The following is a 14,665-nucleotide window of genomic DNA, read 5'->3' as shown; positions in this document are numbered from 1 at the left end:
AAGGCGGTTCTGCCAAGGGCGCCGGACGACCTCGGTAAGGCGGACACAGCGAAGACGTAAAACACAGTTTCTCTTGAATCTCGTGGTCTTCGCCATACGTTAACAACTTGCCCGTCAGTCGCTGCTAGTTCGCAGCGTAGAACGATTCCTTGAGTCACAGTGCTATAGCACTCTCTAGCCCAACTTGTAAGTATAGATTTTAAGGGACATAAACTTTTCAAATTTCCCTCGTTTCCCGTTTGGCCTCACCTGGCTCGGAGAGCCAATGACATCCGCTGCCTGAGTAGATTGGATGCTGTTTAGTAATCTGCATGCTACTGTTTACCAGAGTGTCATCAGCGCTGTTTGGCTAACCCCGTCGGGTTCGTTCCGCCCAATTCGAAAAGTAAATGCTCGCAGACAAGTGACATCCAACGGCATGCACTCGTGTATTTCAGATATCTGGTCTGTCTGTTGGACAGGTCGTTTTTATTTCGGTATGTCAATTACACGGCAGAAATAGCGACAAATGTTACAAATATACTGCTATGTATCGCACATTATGTTGTATTCATGTGTACTGCGAGAAACAACAGATCCGTTACGCGGCGATAGTGAATTACTTTTGTAGTACCGTTTATGTTTACTTGTAGAAACAATATGCAGCTGAAGCCAGCGTCAATTAACACATTATTACGTACTTTGTAGGTCTGTTGGTTTTTGTAGTCGTCGTTAATGAAGTAAGCGGTTCGTCAATAGCCACTAACGGTAACGAAGGAACCAAAGGGAACATTAAGTTTTCACTCGATTTGTATAAGGTACGTGTGATCATTTATTTGCACAGTGTGTAATGTTGATTTATAGAAAAGAGAATACATAGATATAAAGGAAATTACCGATCACATTCCATCTTCCATCATTCCATTTAGGGTGTACACAGAAAAATCGATGCAACAGGTTATTACAGGAGACGTAATTTTCTTTTAAAGACGTTGTTCAAAACATGTCAGGAACCCAGAAATGTGTATTGGAATGTTTTCCAGCCCAAGGCAAAATTTGGCTTGCTATCAAAAGAATGTAAGAGTTTTTGCACTGTCAGTAAAAAAGAAACCCTTTCGTTATTATCATTGACCAATTGGAGCCCTTTGCGTGTAGGCAGCTACAGGATATGTTAGTGGGTTCATGAATGTATTGCACAGTTTCTTATACAATGTAAATTGCACACCAAAGAGGCTTAAAATAAAACTTTATCCAAGTGCTTCTGTTATGAGAAAGGAATGTTTGTTGCTCATGTCTTCATAGTCTCCTTTTACACAAAGATAAATCCGTTGCTTATCTTTGAGCATCTTTACATGCAGTGAGTGTTGTCGAAGTTAAATAAAATAATTATAATAGAAATATGTTGCATAATTAAGTAAATGGAAAAATAATTAATACAGCAGTGAAAATATAAATGTACTGTACAGTTAAGTGAATGACAAAGAAATAATTAAGCAAATAAATGACAAAAGGTACATCAGACAGTAACGAAACAGTCATATAGTGTAACACATATGTTTACAAAATAAAGCCTGTTGTTTATTTATTGTTCAGGCCTCATAAGAGATGTGGGTGATTTTGTCACAAACTCAAGGATCCCTAGAGCATAGTAAAACCCTATTGTCATGCATTTCACAAGGCCAGTTGTAAATTTATTTATTGGCACTGTACAGGCATTTTTCAGGTAATTTTATGAAGTAGACAAAACCAAGATACTTTTGGCTGGTATGGGTAGTCACCAACCTAGCATATGGCACATTAATTTTATGTCCCCTCCTCAAGTAATGGTCATGAACTGCCCTCCTTTGGTCAGACTTACTTAGCTTTTCTTTAACAAAGAGAAGGTAGTTGTAGACTGCTTTAACCACAGTGCATTCTCTCATACCCCATAGTGTTGAGTTTGTGAGAATACTGTGAGTGACAATATTAGATGGTCTGCTTAGGTCCCACAGCGTTACACAGATAACCTCTTTATTTTTAAGACAGTTGTATTTTTTTTTTGCAGCCATGCTCTCATCTGCTTCGGCTCTAGAAAGACTGGATCTGAAACCATACTATAAGGAGCTAGGTATATCATTAGATACAAAATACTGACTTACCTGTTTATGCATGCAGTATTCTACTATTTTCAGTATTACAGCTACAAGTGATAAAAGTTGATAGTTATTTGGAGATGCTATATCTCCTGTGTTGGATTGTATATTTGCACAGCAAAATAATACTTATGGAGAAACACTACTTAGGAACACATATTTTAATCTATACACGTAAACTCACTGCCAACACAACAAACATTTTGTTCACCAAATCCCAGCATCTCTCTTTGAACAACTATTTGTGTGTTCACAATAATGTTGATCATCATCTCAAAACACTTTGCTTGAACCATTATGTTGTTAAAACATAAAGTTTTACCAATTTCTGAAATTTGTCTTTACTAAGAGGCTTGATTAATAAATCAACAAGCATTTCCACTGTACATAAATAGTTTCTAGTAATATCCTTCTGTTTTATCTGGTGACTAATAAAATGGTGCCTAATGTCAATATGCTTGGATTACACATGTGTTATTTGGGTCTGAGCTATCTTGATTGCTCCCATGTTGACACAAAACTAGTTAGCTGGCTCAATAATCATATGTGGCTCAATTTCACCTATTATAGTTCTACCTGTAGTAGAATGTCTGTTATACAACTGATTGCCCCAGTCTGTATCACTGTAACATTCCAGATTTCCATTTCTTGTTGTACAGTATCGTAATTTGTAATTAACAGTTCCTTTTAAATATCTAAATATTCTCATAACTGCAGCCCAATGTTTAATTCTATGTCTTTGGAAAATTTGCTCACAGCGTTAGTAGCAAAGGCAATGCCTGGTGTGGGAGTGTAAGGTAAATATAAAATACTTCCCACTGCCTCCAGATAAGGTACTTCCTTTTTACACATTTCAGCTTCTTCTGCCCCTGACAATTGCACATCCTGTTCCATAGGTGTGGCAACTGACTTGCAATTATTCATGCCAATTTTTTTCTAGTATTCTCCTTATGTACACTGATTGGTCTGTTGGCAATTCTAGGTTGTCACTTTTGTAACTTCATAGCCAAATTCTGTTTCACTTGACCAACATCAAGAAAATCAGCTTCTGATTTAAGTTGTTTCTTGAACCATTCGTTGAACTTTCACTTTTTGTCAAAATAAAAATAACTATCAACCCATTTAGCCAAAATTATAGTTCTGTTGTCATTTATTCTGTGATATATACCAGGATTAGCTGCTGACTGACTCATTTGCAGCCTTGTTAATGCTTTACATTTACTGATTCATACAGTATCCACTCTATTTTTGTCCATACATGCTCCTTGTCAGATACCAAATTTTTTCATTTCTTGAAGAGAGTGCTTGGCTTCCTTGGGTGGGATCACAGAGCTTTCTTTCTCCAATTGTCCATTGAGATATGCAGTCTTCATATCCATGTGGTGGATCAATAAATTTTCTTTTACTGCGAGGAACAAGAGATATCTTAAAGAATCATCTTTCACTGCAGACTTTATAGTCTACACCTTCTATCTGAGAGGAGCCTTATCATTCTTGGAAAAAAGACTGTAATTCTTTTTTTGTAGCTTTCTTCCAGCTATCTGCATTCAGGCTGGTCAAAGCTTCTTCAACTGTAAGAGGTTCATTATTGAATGTTTGAGTGGCCACAAAAATCTCACAGTTTGGATACAACGTAGGTTTTATTGTAAATGGTGAATACTAAAAATTTATGTCTCCTGCTGCTGGAGTCCTTTAGTTTTTGTATGTACTGGTACCCTACATGTTCTTGGATATAGTCTTCATTAATGTTTACATGTACTTTTTCATAATTTGTTTTCTTTCCACCAGATTATACATCTCTGCTAACTTATTACCCTTTTTTGTTTAGGATTTATCAACACACAACCATTGGAATCTTCACAGTATTCAGTTAAAATATATTTTTCAGATTCAGAGTCCGATTTTCTTACAAGTTGTTTGGGAACTTGTTCCAAGGCCTTACATCCAAAAATTCTTAGATGATAAAGATCAGGTCCAAACTTCATATGGAATCTTGTTTGGTACAGCTTCGGTAGGTGATCTGTTATTTAGATACTCTTTTTGTCATTGATACTGCTTCTTTCCAGTAACATTTTGGTAATTTTGCAGCCTTTAACATGCTTCTTGCTTTCTCTGCAATTGTTCTGTCACTCCTTTTTAAGCAGAATCATAGCAAACTGTAGTTTGAGGCCGGATTCCAAATTCACTCAGTTTTTGCTGAAATTGTTTGACATATTCAGTGCCATGGTCTGATCTGATAACATTTATCTTCTTCCCAATCTATCTTTCAACAATGGCATGAAAACTAGCATATATTTCACATACTTTGCCCTTGTTTTAAGGAAATAAACATTGGGTATATCTTAAATCATCAATAATGGTAAGGAAATAACAACTGCTCCCTGTAGATTCTTCTTCCATAGGTCCACAAATGTCTGCATATGTCAGCTAGTTGCAAAATTTCAGTAGATATATTTTTACTTAGTTTAAATAGTAATCTGGCTTGCTTTCCTTGTATACTAATTTCACAAGGTAAGTTACAACTATTACTTTCCTGTACCCCTGTTGCCTTACCTTTTAACAAGACCATACATTTTCTTTTGAGATGACTGAGCCTTTGATGTCATAAAAGAACTTTTGGCTGAATATACTGGATAAATATTTCCAACTTGAAGAACATCTAAGCTATTGCCCCATCTTTACCTGCTATGGCTATCACACTGCCACTCTGATCAATTTTTTCTGCACCATTTAAATCAAAAATTACATTGTTACCCATATTCACTATCTCAATGAAAGCAAATTTGTAGCAATGTTCTTCATATGATGTAAATTATGTACTGCAATATCTTGTGAGTCTCCTTTAACATTCAAATTAAAGTTTCTTTCCAACCAGTTAACATTGCAACTGAGAACCGTCCACTGTTGAAACACCAGTGTTTGTTCTTGGAGAAACATGTAAAACTGATTAGTCTTTGGAAATATAAATTGAAACTCCAGAATCCAGGAACTATTCTGTACTGTTGCTTTCAGTTTTACCATAAGAATAATAAGCAGCAAGTGCCACACCTTTATTGCTTGCATTCCTTTCTAGACCTTTTGAAACTTGACCTATTTTTCATGCACTGTGATGCAAAATGTCCCATGTCTCAGCTTTTATAGCATCAAACAAATTTCTTCTTTTTGTATTTTGAATATAAAGCCATTTCCTTATTGTCAGTAGGATATTCTTGTACATTCTTAACATCTTTCAAGACCTTGACTCTAACACTGTCATGTGTAATTAGTATCCCTGAACACTCTAAGCCCATTATCATGGGGGATTACTTATTAGGTAGTCCGTCTAGTAACACTACCAATCTCTTCTGCAGCAATGTCAAATCTGATATTCCTTATACGATTTGAAGTGGATATGATTTTGTTTATGTAATCAACATTTTTACATTCATCTAAATGTGTGGCAAAAAGTTCTCTTAGCAAAGCCACTTCCTAGTTACACCTCCATCTTCAAAAGCTCTTCTTAGATTGTCCCATACTTCCTTTCCTATTCTGGTCTTTTCTATATGGACATAATTTACTGGATCAACTAGATGAATTAATTTGAATTTGCCTTTGTCTTTGTTCTGGAAATCTGTATCCATGAACTTTAAGGTTTCATCAGTGACATCCCAAAGGTTGTCCAGTAGTAGATATGCTTCTATTAAAAACTTCCAAGTTGCGTAATTCTCTCGACCTATGAGCTTCTCAATCTTTGGTATCAGGACAGAACACATTTGCGCAGTTACAATATGTTGTTGTTGTGGTCTTCAGTCCTGAGACTGGTTTGATGCAGCTCTCCATGCTACTCTATCCTGTGCAAGCTTCTTCATCTCCCAGTACCTACTGCAACCTACATCCTTCTGAATCTGCTTAGTGTATTCATCTCTTGGTCTCCCTTTACGATTTTTACCCTCCATGCTGCCCTCCAATACTAAATTGGTGATCCCTTGATGCTTCAACACATGTCCTACCATCCGATCCCTTCTTCTAGTCAACTTGTGCCACAAACTTCCCTTCTCCCCAATCCTATTCAATACTTCCTCATTAGTTATGTGATCTACCCATCTAATCTTCAGCATTCCTCTGTAGCACTACATTTCAAAAGCTTCTATTCTCCTCCTGTCTGAACTATTTATCGTCCATGTTTCACTTCCATACATGGCTACACTCCACACAAATACTTTTAGAAATGACTTCCTGACACTTAAATCTATACTTGATGTTAACAAATTTCTCTTCTTCAGAAATGCTTCCCTTGCTATTGCCAGTCTACATTTTATATCCTCTCTACTTTGACCATCATCAGTTATTTTGCTCCCCAAATAGCAAAACTCATTTGCTACTTTAAGTGTCTCATTTACTATTCTAATTCCCTCAGCATCACCCGACTTAATTCGACTACATTCCATTATCCTCGTTTTGTTTTTGTTGATGTTCATCTTATACCCTCCATTCCATTTAACTGTTCTTCCAAGTCCTTTGCTGTCTCTGAAAGAATTACAATGTCATCGGCGAACCTCAAATTTTTTATTTCTTCTCCATGGATTTTAATACCTACTCCGAATTTTTCTTTTGAATCCTTCACTGCTTGCTCAATATACAGATTGAATAACATCGGGGAGAGGCTACAACCCTGTCTCACTCCCTTCCCAACCACTGCTTCCCTTTCATGCCCCTCGACTCTTATAACTGCCATCTGGTTTCTGTACAAATTGTAAATAGCCTTTCGCTCCCTATATTTTACCCCTGACACCTTCAGAATTTGAAAGAGTATGTTCCAGTCAACATTGTCAAAAGCTTTCTCTAAGTCTACAAATGCTAGAAACGTATGTTTGCCTTTCCTTAATCTAGCTTCTAAGATAAGTCGTAGGGTCAGTATTGCCTCACGTGTTCCAACATTTCTACGGAATCCAAACTGATCTTCCCCGAAGTCTGCTTCTACTAGTTTTTGCATTCGTCTGTAAAGAATTCGCATTAGTATTTTGCAGCCGTGACTTATTAAACTGATAGTTCGGTAATTTTCGCATCTGTCAACACCTGCTTTCTTTGGGATTGGAATTATATATTCTTCTTGAAGCCTGAGGGTATTTCGCCTGTCTCATACATCTTGCTCACCAGATGGTAGAGTTTTGTCAGGACTGGCTCTCCCAAGGCCGTCAGTAGTTCTAATGGAATGTTGTCTACTCCCGGGGCCTTGTTTCGACTCAGGTCTTTCAGTGCTCTGTCAGACTCTTCACGCAGTATTATATCTCCCATTTCATCTTCATCTATATCCTCTTCTATTTCCATAATATTGTCATCAAGTACATCACCCTTGTATATACCCTCTATATACTCCTTCCACCTTTCTGCTTTCCCTTCAGTGCTTAGAACTGGGCTTCCATCTGAGCTTTTTATATTCATACAAGTGGTTCTCTTTTCTCTGAAGGTCTCTTTAATTTTTCTGTAGGCTGTATCTATCTTACCCCTAGTGAGATACGCCTCTACATCCTTACATTTGTCCTCTAGCCATCCCTGCTTAGCCATTTTGCACTGCAGTTACAATATAATTACTGTAAATTATAAACTGCTCACAAACGGTATTAAGTTTTCCACTGTTCACTAATTTAACTTATTCAGTTCCATCTTCCTGGGTCCATAACCTGTTGGATCATATATTTGCACTGTAAAATATTGTTGACGGAGGGACACTGTTAGGAACATATATTTTACTTTATTTAATGTGTTCCCAGCACTATACAAAGGCATATATCACAGAAAATCTTCTGTATATATCTAAGAATATATACAACAAGCAGAGAGATCTGTACACATAAACTCACTGCCAATGGAACAAATATTTTGTTCACCAAATCCCAACATCCTGTCTTATAAACTGCTTTGACGACAGATATTTTCAAACATTCTGGATAATTACCTTAAGATTTTATTGGTTATTTTAGTCAGTGGCATTACAATGTGAAAGATCATAGCAATCTTCTCCTCTGCAATTACTGAACTTAGCAATTGATTCATTGACCACATTCTCCATTATTCTGATTGCAAAAGTTGCTGAATGTAGTCACTTTAGAAGATCCATAATATGAATTTTCCAATTAAGTTTCTCATCTATGTGTACACCCAAAAACTTAGTATGCTCTACCCTGTCTACCGACTTCTGTTGATGTGTTATATTTATTGAAGGAACTGTACTTTTTGCAGCAGAAAATTGGAAGTACTGTGTTTTTCCAAAATTTAGAGCAAGCCCATTTGCAGAAAACCAATTAATGACTATTCCAAAGACCTTATTTGTATCATTTTCAATTGAAGTTTCTTTTACTGGATTAATAATGATGCTTGTATAATCAGCAAACAGTGCCAGTTCAGCTTCCTGTTTCAGATAGGTGGGAGGTCGTTCACATATATCAAGAACAGAAGGAGACCCATGATTGAACCCTGTGGAACACCTAATTTAATTTCACCCCGGTTAGATGAAGTATCAAACTTATTTAAATCACTTGACCCATATAAAGAAACTTTTTGCTTCCTGTTTTGTAGGTATGACTTAAACCACTCATGTGCTATTCCATTTATACCACAGAACTGTAATTTCTGTAACATAATGTCATGGTTCACACAATCAAATGCTTTGGACAAGTCACAGAAAATTCCTATTGGTGACATTTTACTATTTAAAGACTCTATTATGTAGACAGTGAAATTGTATATTGCTGTCTCAGTAGCACAGCATTTCTTAAATCTGAACTGTGATTTACTAAGTATCCCATTACTGTTGAGATGGCTAACCACTCTTGAGTACATTACTTTCTCGAAGATTTTTGAAAATTCTGTAAGCAAGGATACTGGACAATAATTATTGACATCTGTGGTGTCCCCCTTTTTGTAGAACGGCCTGACAATGGCATACTTTAACCTGTCTGGGAAAATACCTTGAATTAGTGATGCATTACATATGTGACTCACAACATCAGCTGCAATTACTCCACATTGTTTTAATATCTTATTAGAGCTGTCATCTACTCCAACAAAACATTTATTTTTCAAAGATTTAATAATTTTACTTATTTCACAAGAGGTTATTAGGTGAAACTTAATCTGACTAATTTTTTTTCAAAACAGACTCTTCCATGTACTGCCTGGCTTTTTCTTTTGAACTGTTCTCACCAATTTTTTCTCCTACTCTTAAGAAATGGTTGTTAAATAGATCAGCTACTTGTGTACTGTTGGTTAGGATGGTCTTGTTCTCCTTAATAGTAATACTACCTACCCCAGTGGTTACTTTTCGTGTCTCCCTTCTAACAGCAATCCATATTGATTTTATTTTATTGCCAGAGTTGTTAATTTCTTCTCTGATATACATATTTCTTGATTTCCTTACAAATTTTCTCAGTATGTTACAAGAATTTTTATTGTGTAAACTACTTCTGGATCTTTACTAGTTCTTACTGTCTCATAAAGTTTTCTTTTTCTTTCTGAAGACACTTTAATACCTGTAGTAATCCAAGGTTTTTTTGAAAAGTGTGTGGTGTTACATTCAGTAATTTTCTTTGAGAAACAATGTTCAAAAAGGGATATAAATTTATCAAGAAATATGTTGCATTTATCATTAGTATTTGGGTCATTATATACATCTCCCCAGTTAACATTTCTTAAGCTTTCTTTGAAGTGCTCTATCGATACCGGGTTGAGCGACCTTACACTTTTACGTAATGGTTTCCAAACTGTACACCCTGTTAGGTTTTGTAAGTTAATCAGTTGTGCATCACGGTCTGACAATCCATTTACCACAGGGAAAGCATGTGTTTGTTTTACATCCTGTTTCTGTACAAATACATTATCTATTAGTGTGCTGCTGTCTTGAGATATACGTGTAGGGAAATTGATCACTGATTCTAAGTTATATGTTGTTAATAACACTTCTAGTTCACTTTTCCTCTCAGAATTATTTAGAAAGTTCACATTGAAATCACCACAGATTAATAACTTCTTCTTTTTGTCTGACAGATAGCATAATAGGGAGTCAAACTTTTTTATGAATAGTTCCCAGTCTCCTAATGGGGACCTGTATACTGTTGCTAATATCATCTAGCTGAAGTTAACATGCACAAACCTCAAAGTGCTGATCAACACAAAATTTGCTTGCTTCTACAGTGTTGCATTTATACCCTTGTTTTATGAAAATGGCAACTTCTCCTTTATCCATTCTAGATCTAAAAGTGTAAGATGCTAAATTATACCCACTTATACTGGCACTATCCATGCCCACAGTTACTTGGTGTTCAGGCAGACAGAGTATATCAATCTCATTCTTATTTTTGAGATCATGTAAACACACTAATAACTCATCTACTTTATTTTTTATTACCCTGATATTTTGATGACTTAAGTTGATACTGCCCTTAGCTTTACTCCTATTTACTGCACATGAAGTTTCTTGTATTCTATTTGTCTTGATTGTCATCTGTCTGGACTTTGGCTTTAACCAAAAAAATTTATCTGGTACACTTCGTCTCCACAATTTATTTCTATGTTAATAATTTCTCATGCTGCTTTTAAATTATTCACTGAGTTCAGTATATAATCATTAGCTTAGTGACTTTGGTGCCTTGATTTCAGACCTTTAGAGTTTTGACACACGTTTCCTTGTGAGAATTATTATGCTTTGAACTCGTGATTTTTATTCTACTTAGATGCAGGGTGCACCAACTTTTTTTAGACATTGCGGTTTAGTACAGCAACTGCGCTTGGGTGTTTTATCATACTGTGGCCTCTAGGATAACTTGCTTTAAGAGCAGACAAAAAAAAATTTAAATTATCAGCTAGTTTAACTGTGAGTCATTAACTGATCTTATAATTCTTCAATGTTCATTGGAAGTATTTTACTGTTAACAGTTTTCCTGAGCCAGTCCTTTATCAGAAATGTCTATTCTGTCCATATCAAATTGTTTTAAAAGGTGAAAATTAAATATTACATTATTAGGTGTGCTGCCTGCCTTGAGATTTTGTAATTTATTCAGCAGAAGCTAAGGGATCTTAATGTATTTAGCAAATGGCTAATACTTCAACTTAATGTCTATAGTGATATCACCAAATATTAATCGTCTTTAATGTGGTGTCACCGCCAGACACAACACTTGCTAGGTGGTAGCCTTTAAATCGGCCGCGGTCCGTTAGTATACGGCAGACCCGCGTGTCGCCACTGTCAGTGATAGCAGACCGAGCGCCACCACACGGCAGATCTAGAGAGATGTCCTGGCACTCGCCCCAGTTGTACAGCCGACTTTGCAAGGAAAGGTTCACTGACAAATACGCTCTCATTTGCCGAGACGATAGTTAGCATAGCCTTCAGCTACATTTGCTACGACCTAGCAAGGCGCCGTATTCAATTGATATTGAGATTCTATTAATGTATCATCAAGAGCGATGTTCTACAAATGTGGATTAAAGTTAAGTATTCCAGAAGCTACGTACTTTTCTTTATAGCATTCATTACGTATCCTGTTTCAGACCTCACGCCAGCCTGTGTGAGTTTAAGCGCGTGCCTTTCGGCTTCCTCTCATTGTGTCTAGACACAACATTTAATCTTTGTGTTTAAGTAGAAAGAGTATGTTTCTCTAGCAGCTCCACAAACAAGTTGTAGTTGTGATTTTGAGGGTGGTATACTGAAGCTACTTTAATATCTCTTTTGACAACATATGGCTGCAGCTTCAAATTTTTCCGTCATATTTAACAATACATCACTATTAACCATCCATAAATAAATAAAAATCTTGGGGTCCCTGTGGTATGTTTCTGTTGTGTTCATGATGGGGACCAATAGCCCTATGGGTATGTGTCAAGGATGTTCATTTTAGGCAAGGAGAGTGTGAGAACATTTCACGTGTTTGTGAAGTCACAAAATCACACATCACAAAATAAACTGTGGAATCTATTAAAGAATATTTCTTGACATTTATTCCAGATTTTTAGTGCAGCTCAATCATTTGACCATTGCTCTACAGAATTTTTGATGCACTGATTAATCCATTTGATTAAAAGTAATCCCAAATAAATTTGAACTGTAAGACTGTGCAATACATATATTGAGGCATATTTTAAGCTGGGAGGGGGAGGGGGCTATAATCTTGTACATTACATTCAACTTGTAAGCAGTCTAGCAAAAAGTAATTTCCTTGGCAGAAAGTATCGCAAACTGCAGTGGAGGTAGTAACTGCACATGAAAGAATGCAACCTTCATCAGCAAGGTGCCTTTGTGGTAAGAGCTGCATTTATAATAAATTAAACTTCAATCTAATTGTAATCCATGTTTTCACTTTCAGAAACTGGCAGATGTAAATGGAAATCTTGTTACTTCTCCAGCCAGCTTGGAAATTGTACTGGCACTCACTTATATTGGAGCTAAAGGAAGTACAGCTAGACAAATTGCTAGTGTCATCAACAAAACAAATGATCCCAAGTCTGTGATGTCTAGTGCCCTTTCCCTACTCAAAGTCCTGAAGGTAAGATATGTGGAAAATTGAGCTATTAGTGAGTGCCCTGTATACCTGCAAACCCATTTTTTTCATAATGGGTAATAAAATATTGAGGTAAGTGTGTAATTTTTGCTGCACTGTGTAATTGGTTTCAAACATTTATAACAAAACAAAAGGAAAAAAGCAATCTGACCAGAGATCTAGGCAAAACAATTGAATTCTCCATTTCTTGACATCAACTGTGACCTGAGTGGATGTGGTTTGTGATGTCATGTGTCCACAAACAGAAATACTAGCAGAGCACTTATTGTGTGTAATTTTTTGGAATTTAGGTCGTGAGAGACAGATTTGTTGTGTGAGGTATAAATTTGCTTGATAGGCAACAATTTGGTTGTGAGTTGGTGAAGCCAGCAAATGTGGTGTCATCATACTCTAGCCCCCACCACCATTGCTTCCAGTGCTCATCTGTGTGACTGGGATTAGAGAAGGCTCAGTATGGGAGCATTTTCAGTTAAGTTCAGTTCATTCACATTAATTTGTCTCCTGTAGTGGATATGAAAATTATTTTTGTGCATTTGGTATGTGGTTGCATAGAATCATATTTGAAACATTAATGAATAATGTCAGCAGTCAGGCCTTGTGCTGTAGCTGTAAAGTTCCTGACTGGCACCCGAGAGGTCTCAGGATTGAATCCTGGTCAGACAACAGATTTTTCAGTCTGTGTTTTAATCCGATCTTCACTTTTCAACAACGTGAGGAATCACCAGAAATGACATGTGGTTTGAGTTCCGTGTTAAATTGCAGGGCCACGTGCACCAGTTGGATAAGTGGGGTATGTGATGGACACACACACACACACACACACACACACACACACACACACACACACACACACTCTCTCTCTCTCTCTCTCTCTCTCTCTCTCTCTCTCTCTCTCTCTCTCTCTCTCTGCCAAATTGATGACCAATTGAAAGACTTCCACCATGTGATTGAGCCACACAAAATTGTTGTTGTCAGCAAAAAATTACAATGTGGACTAAATTAGTGATCATTTGGTTATCTGATTACCAATGTATTATTGCTAGCCTTTGCTGAATGAATATATAATTTGGTTTAGCTATAGTGACCCCTGAAGATAATGCTGTGAAACACAAGAGTGAAAGTATCCAAAATAAGCTAACACATTAGTCTTCAAGGCAGTACAAGTACAGAGCTTCCTGAACTGGGCTTCTTGATAAGTTTCCTGGTCATCCTTGTACTGTCTGGTTGAAAGATAAATCAGTATATATAAAACAGGATGTATGTGTTTATGTCCAACATGTCCTCCCAAACCACTGGGTTAATTCCACTGAATTTGGTATCAATACTACTTGTCCCATGAGAATCAGCATTTTGGGGAATAGAACTTCCTAACTCCCATAGAAGTGCCGATGTGAGCAAAAAACAGGTTTTCCCTGTCATGTAGGTTTCCCTGCATGGCAGGCAAGTAGTATGGGAATAGCAGTGGTCTGTTTTACTGGCAATCAACATGGAGGCATTTCCATCCATATGTTCACAACTTTGTCACACCTTGCTTGTAGTTTGGGTAGTATGAACTTGCCTTTCAGGGGTTCCATATGCATATGGACGTGGCTGAGCAGAGATAGGAGAAGGCAGATGGGTAGTGAGAGAGGGGGGAGGAGGAGATGGATTGACAGAAAGGGGGGGGGGAGTAGGAGATAGTGATGAACAGTGAGAGAGGGGGGGGGAGTGATGGACAGGGGGGAAGGGGGTGGAGGAGGTGAGAGGATGAGAGGGACAGAATGACGGGAGAGGAAGAAGAGGTGGGCACAGAGGGGGGAGGAGTAGATGTGGACAATATATGTTTTTAATGAATACACAAGTAAAAATGCGGGGAAAAGGCTAGTAAGTAAATATATGTTGACCCCAATTCAGAGACTTGAAGAAATTTTATATATGATCATTTACCCGTACATTGTGTGCTCAGGATCTACAATAAGCAGAAACTACAGACCTTTAACAGCGTGAAGTACCAGGAGCAGCATTCATTTGTTCACACATGAT

The 14,665-nt window shown here is 37.1% G+C and overlaps 1 protein-coding gene across 3 annotated transcripts in view; it reads left to right on the top strand.

Moving 5' to 3' along the window:
- The first annotated feature begins 300 nt into the window (after positions 1-300).
- LOC126237299 (leukocyte elastase inhibitor-like) overlaps positions 301-14,665 on the top strand; it is a 150,594-nt gene continuing 136,229 nt past the window's right edge. Inside the window, exons 1-3 of one of the 3 annotated variants that reach the window (XM_049947257.1) lie at positions 301-476; positions 688-797; positions 12,449-12,628. In XM_049947257.1, the coding sequence (XP_049803214.1) occupies positions 419-476; positions 688-797; positions 12,449-12,628 (348 nt within the window). In that variant the 5' untranslated portion in view covers positions 301-418. The remainder of the gene's footprint in view (positions 477-687; positions 798-12,448; positions 12,629-14,665) is intronic. The other 2 variants (XR_007545058.1, XM_049947258.1) reach the window with 2 other exon arrangements.

Source organism: Schistocerca nitens, chromosome 2 (genome assembly GCF_023898315.1).
Source record: "Schistocerca nitens isolate TAMUIC-IGC-003100 chromosome 2, iqSchNite1.1, whole genome shotgun sequence".
Taxonomy (NCBI): Eukaryota; Metazoa; Arthropoda; class Insecta; order Orthoptera; family Acrididae; genus Schistocerca; species Schistocerca nitens.
The sequence above is the reverse complement of the archived record's forward strand: the minus strand, read 5'-3'. Positions and strand labels throughout refer to the sequence as shown.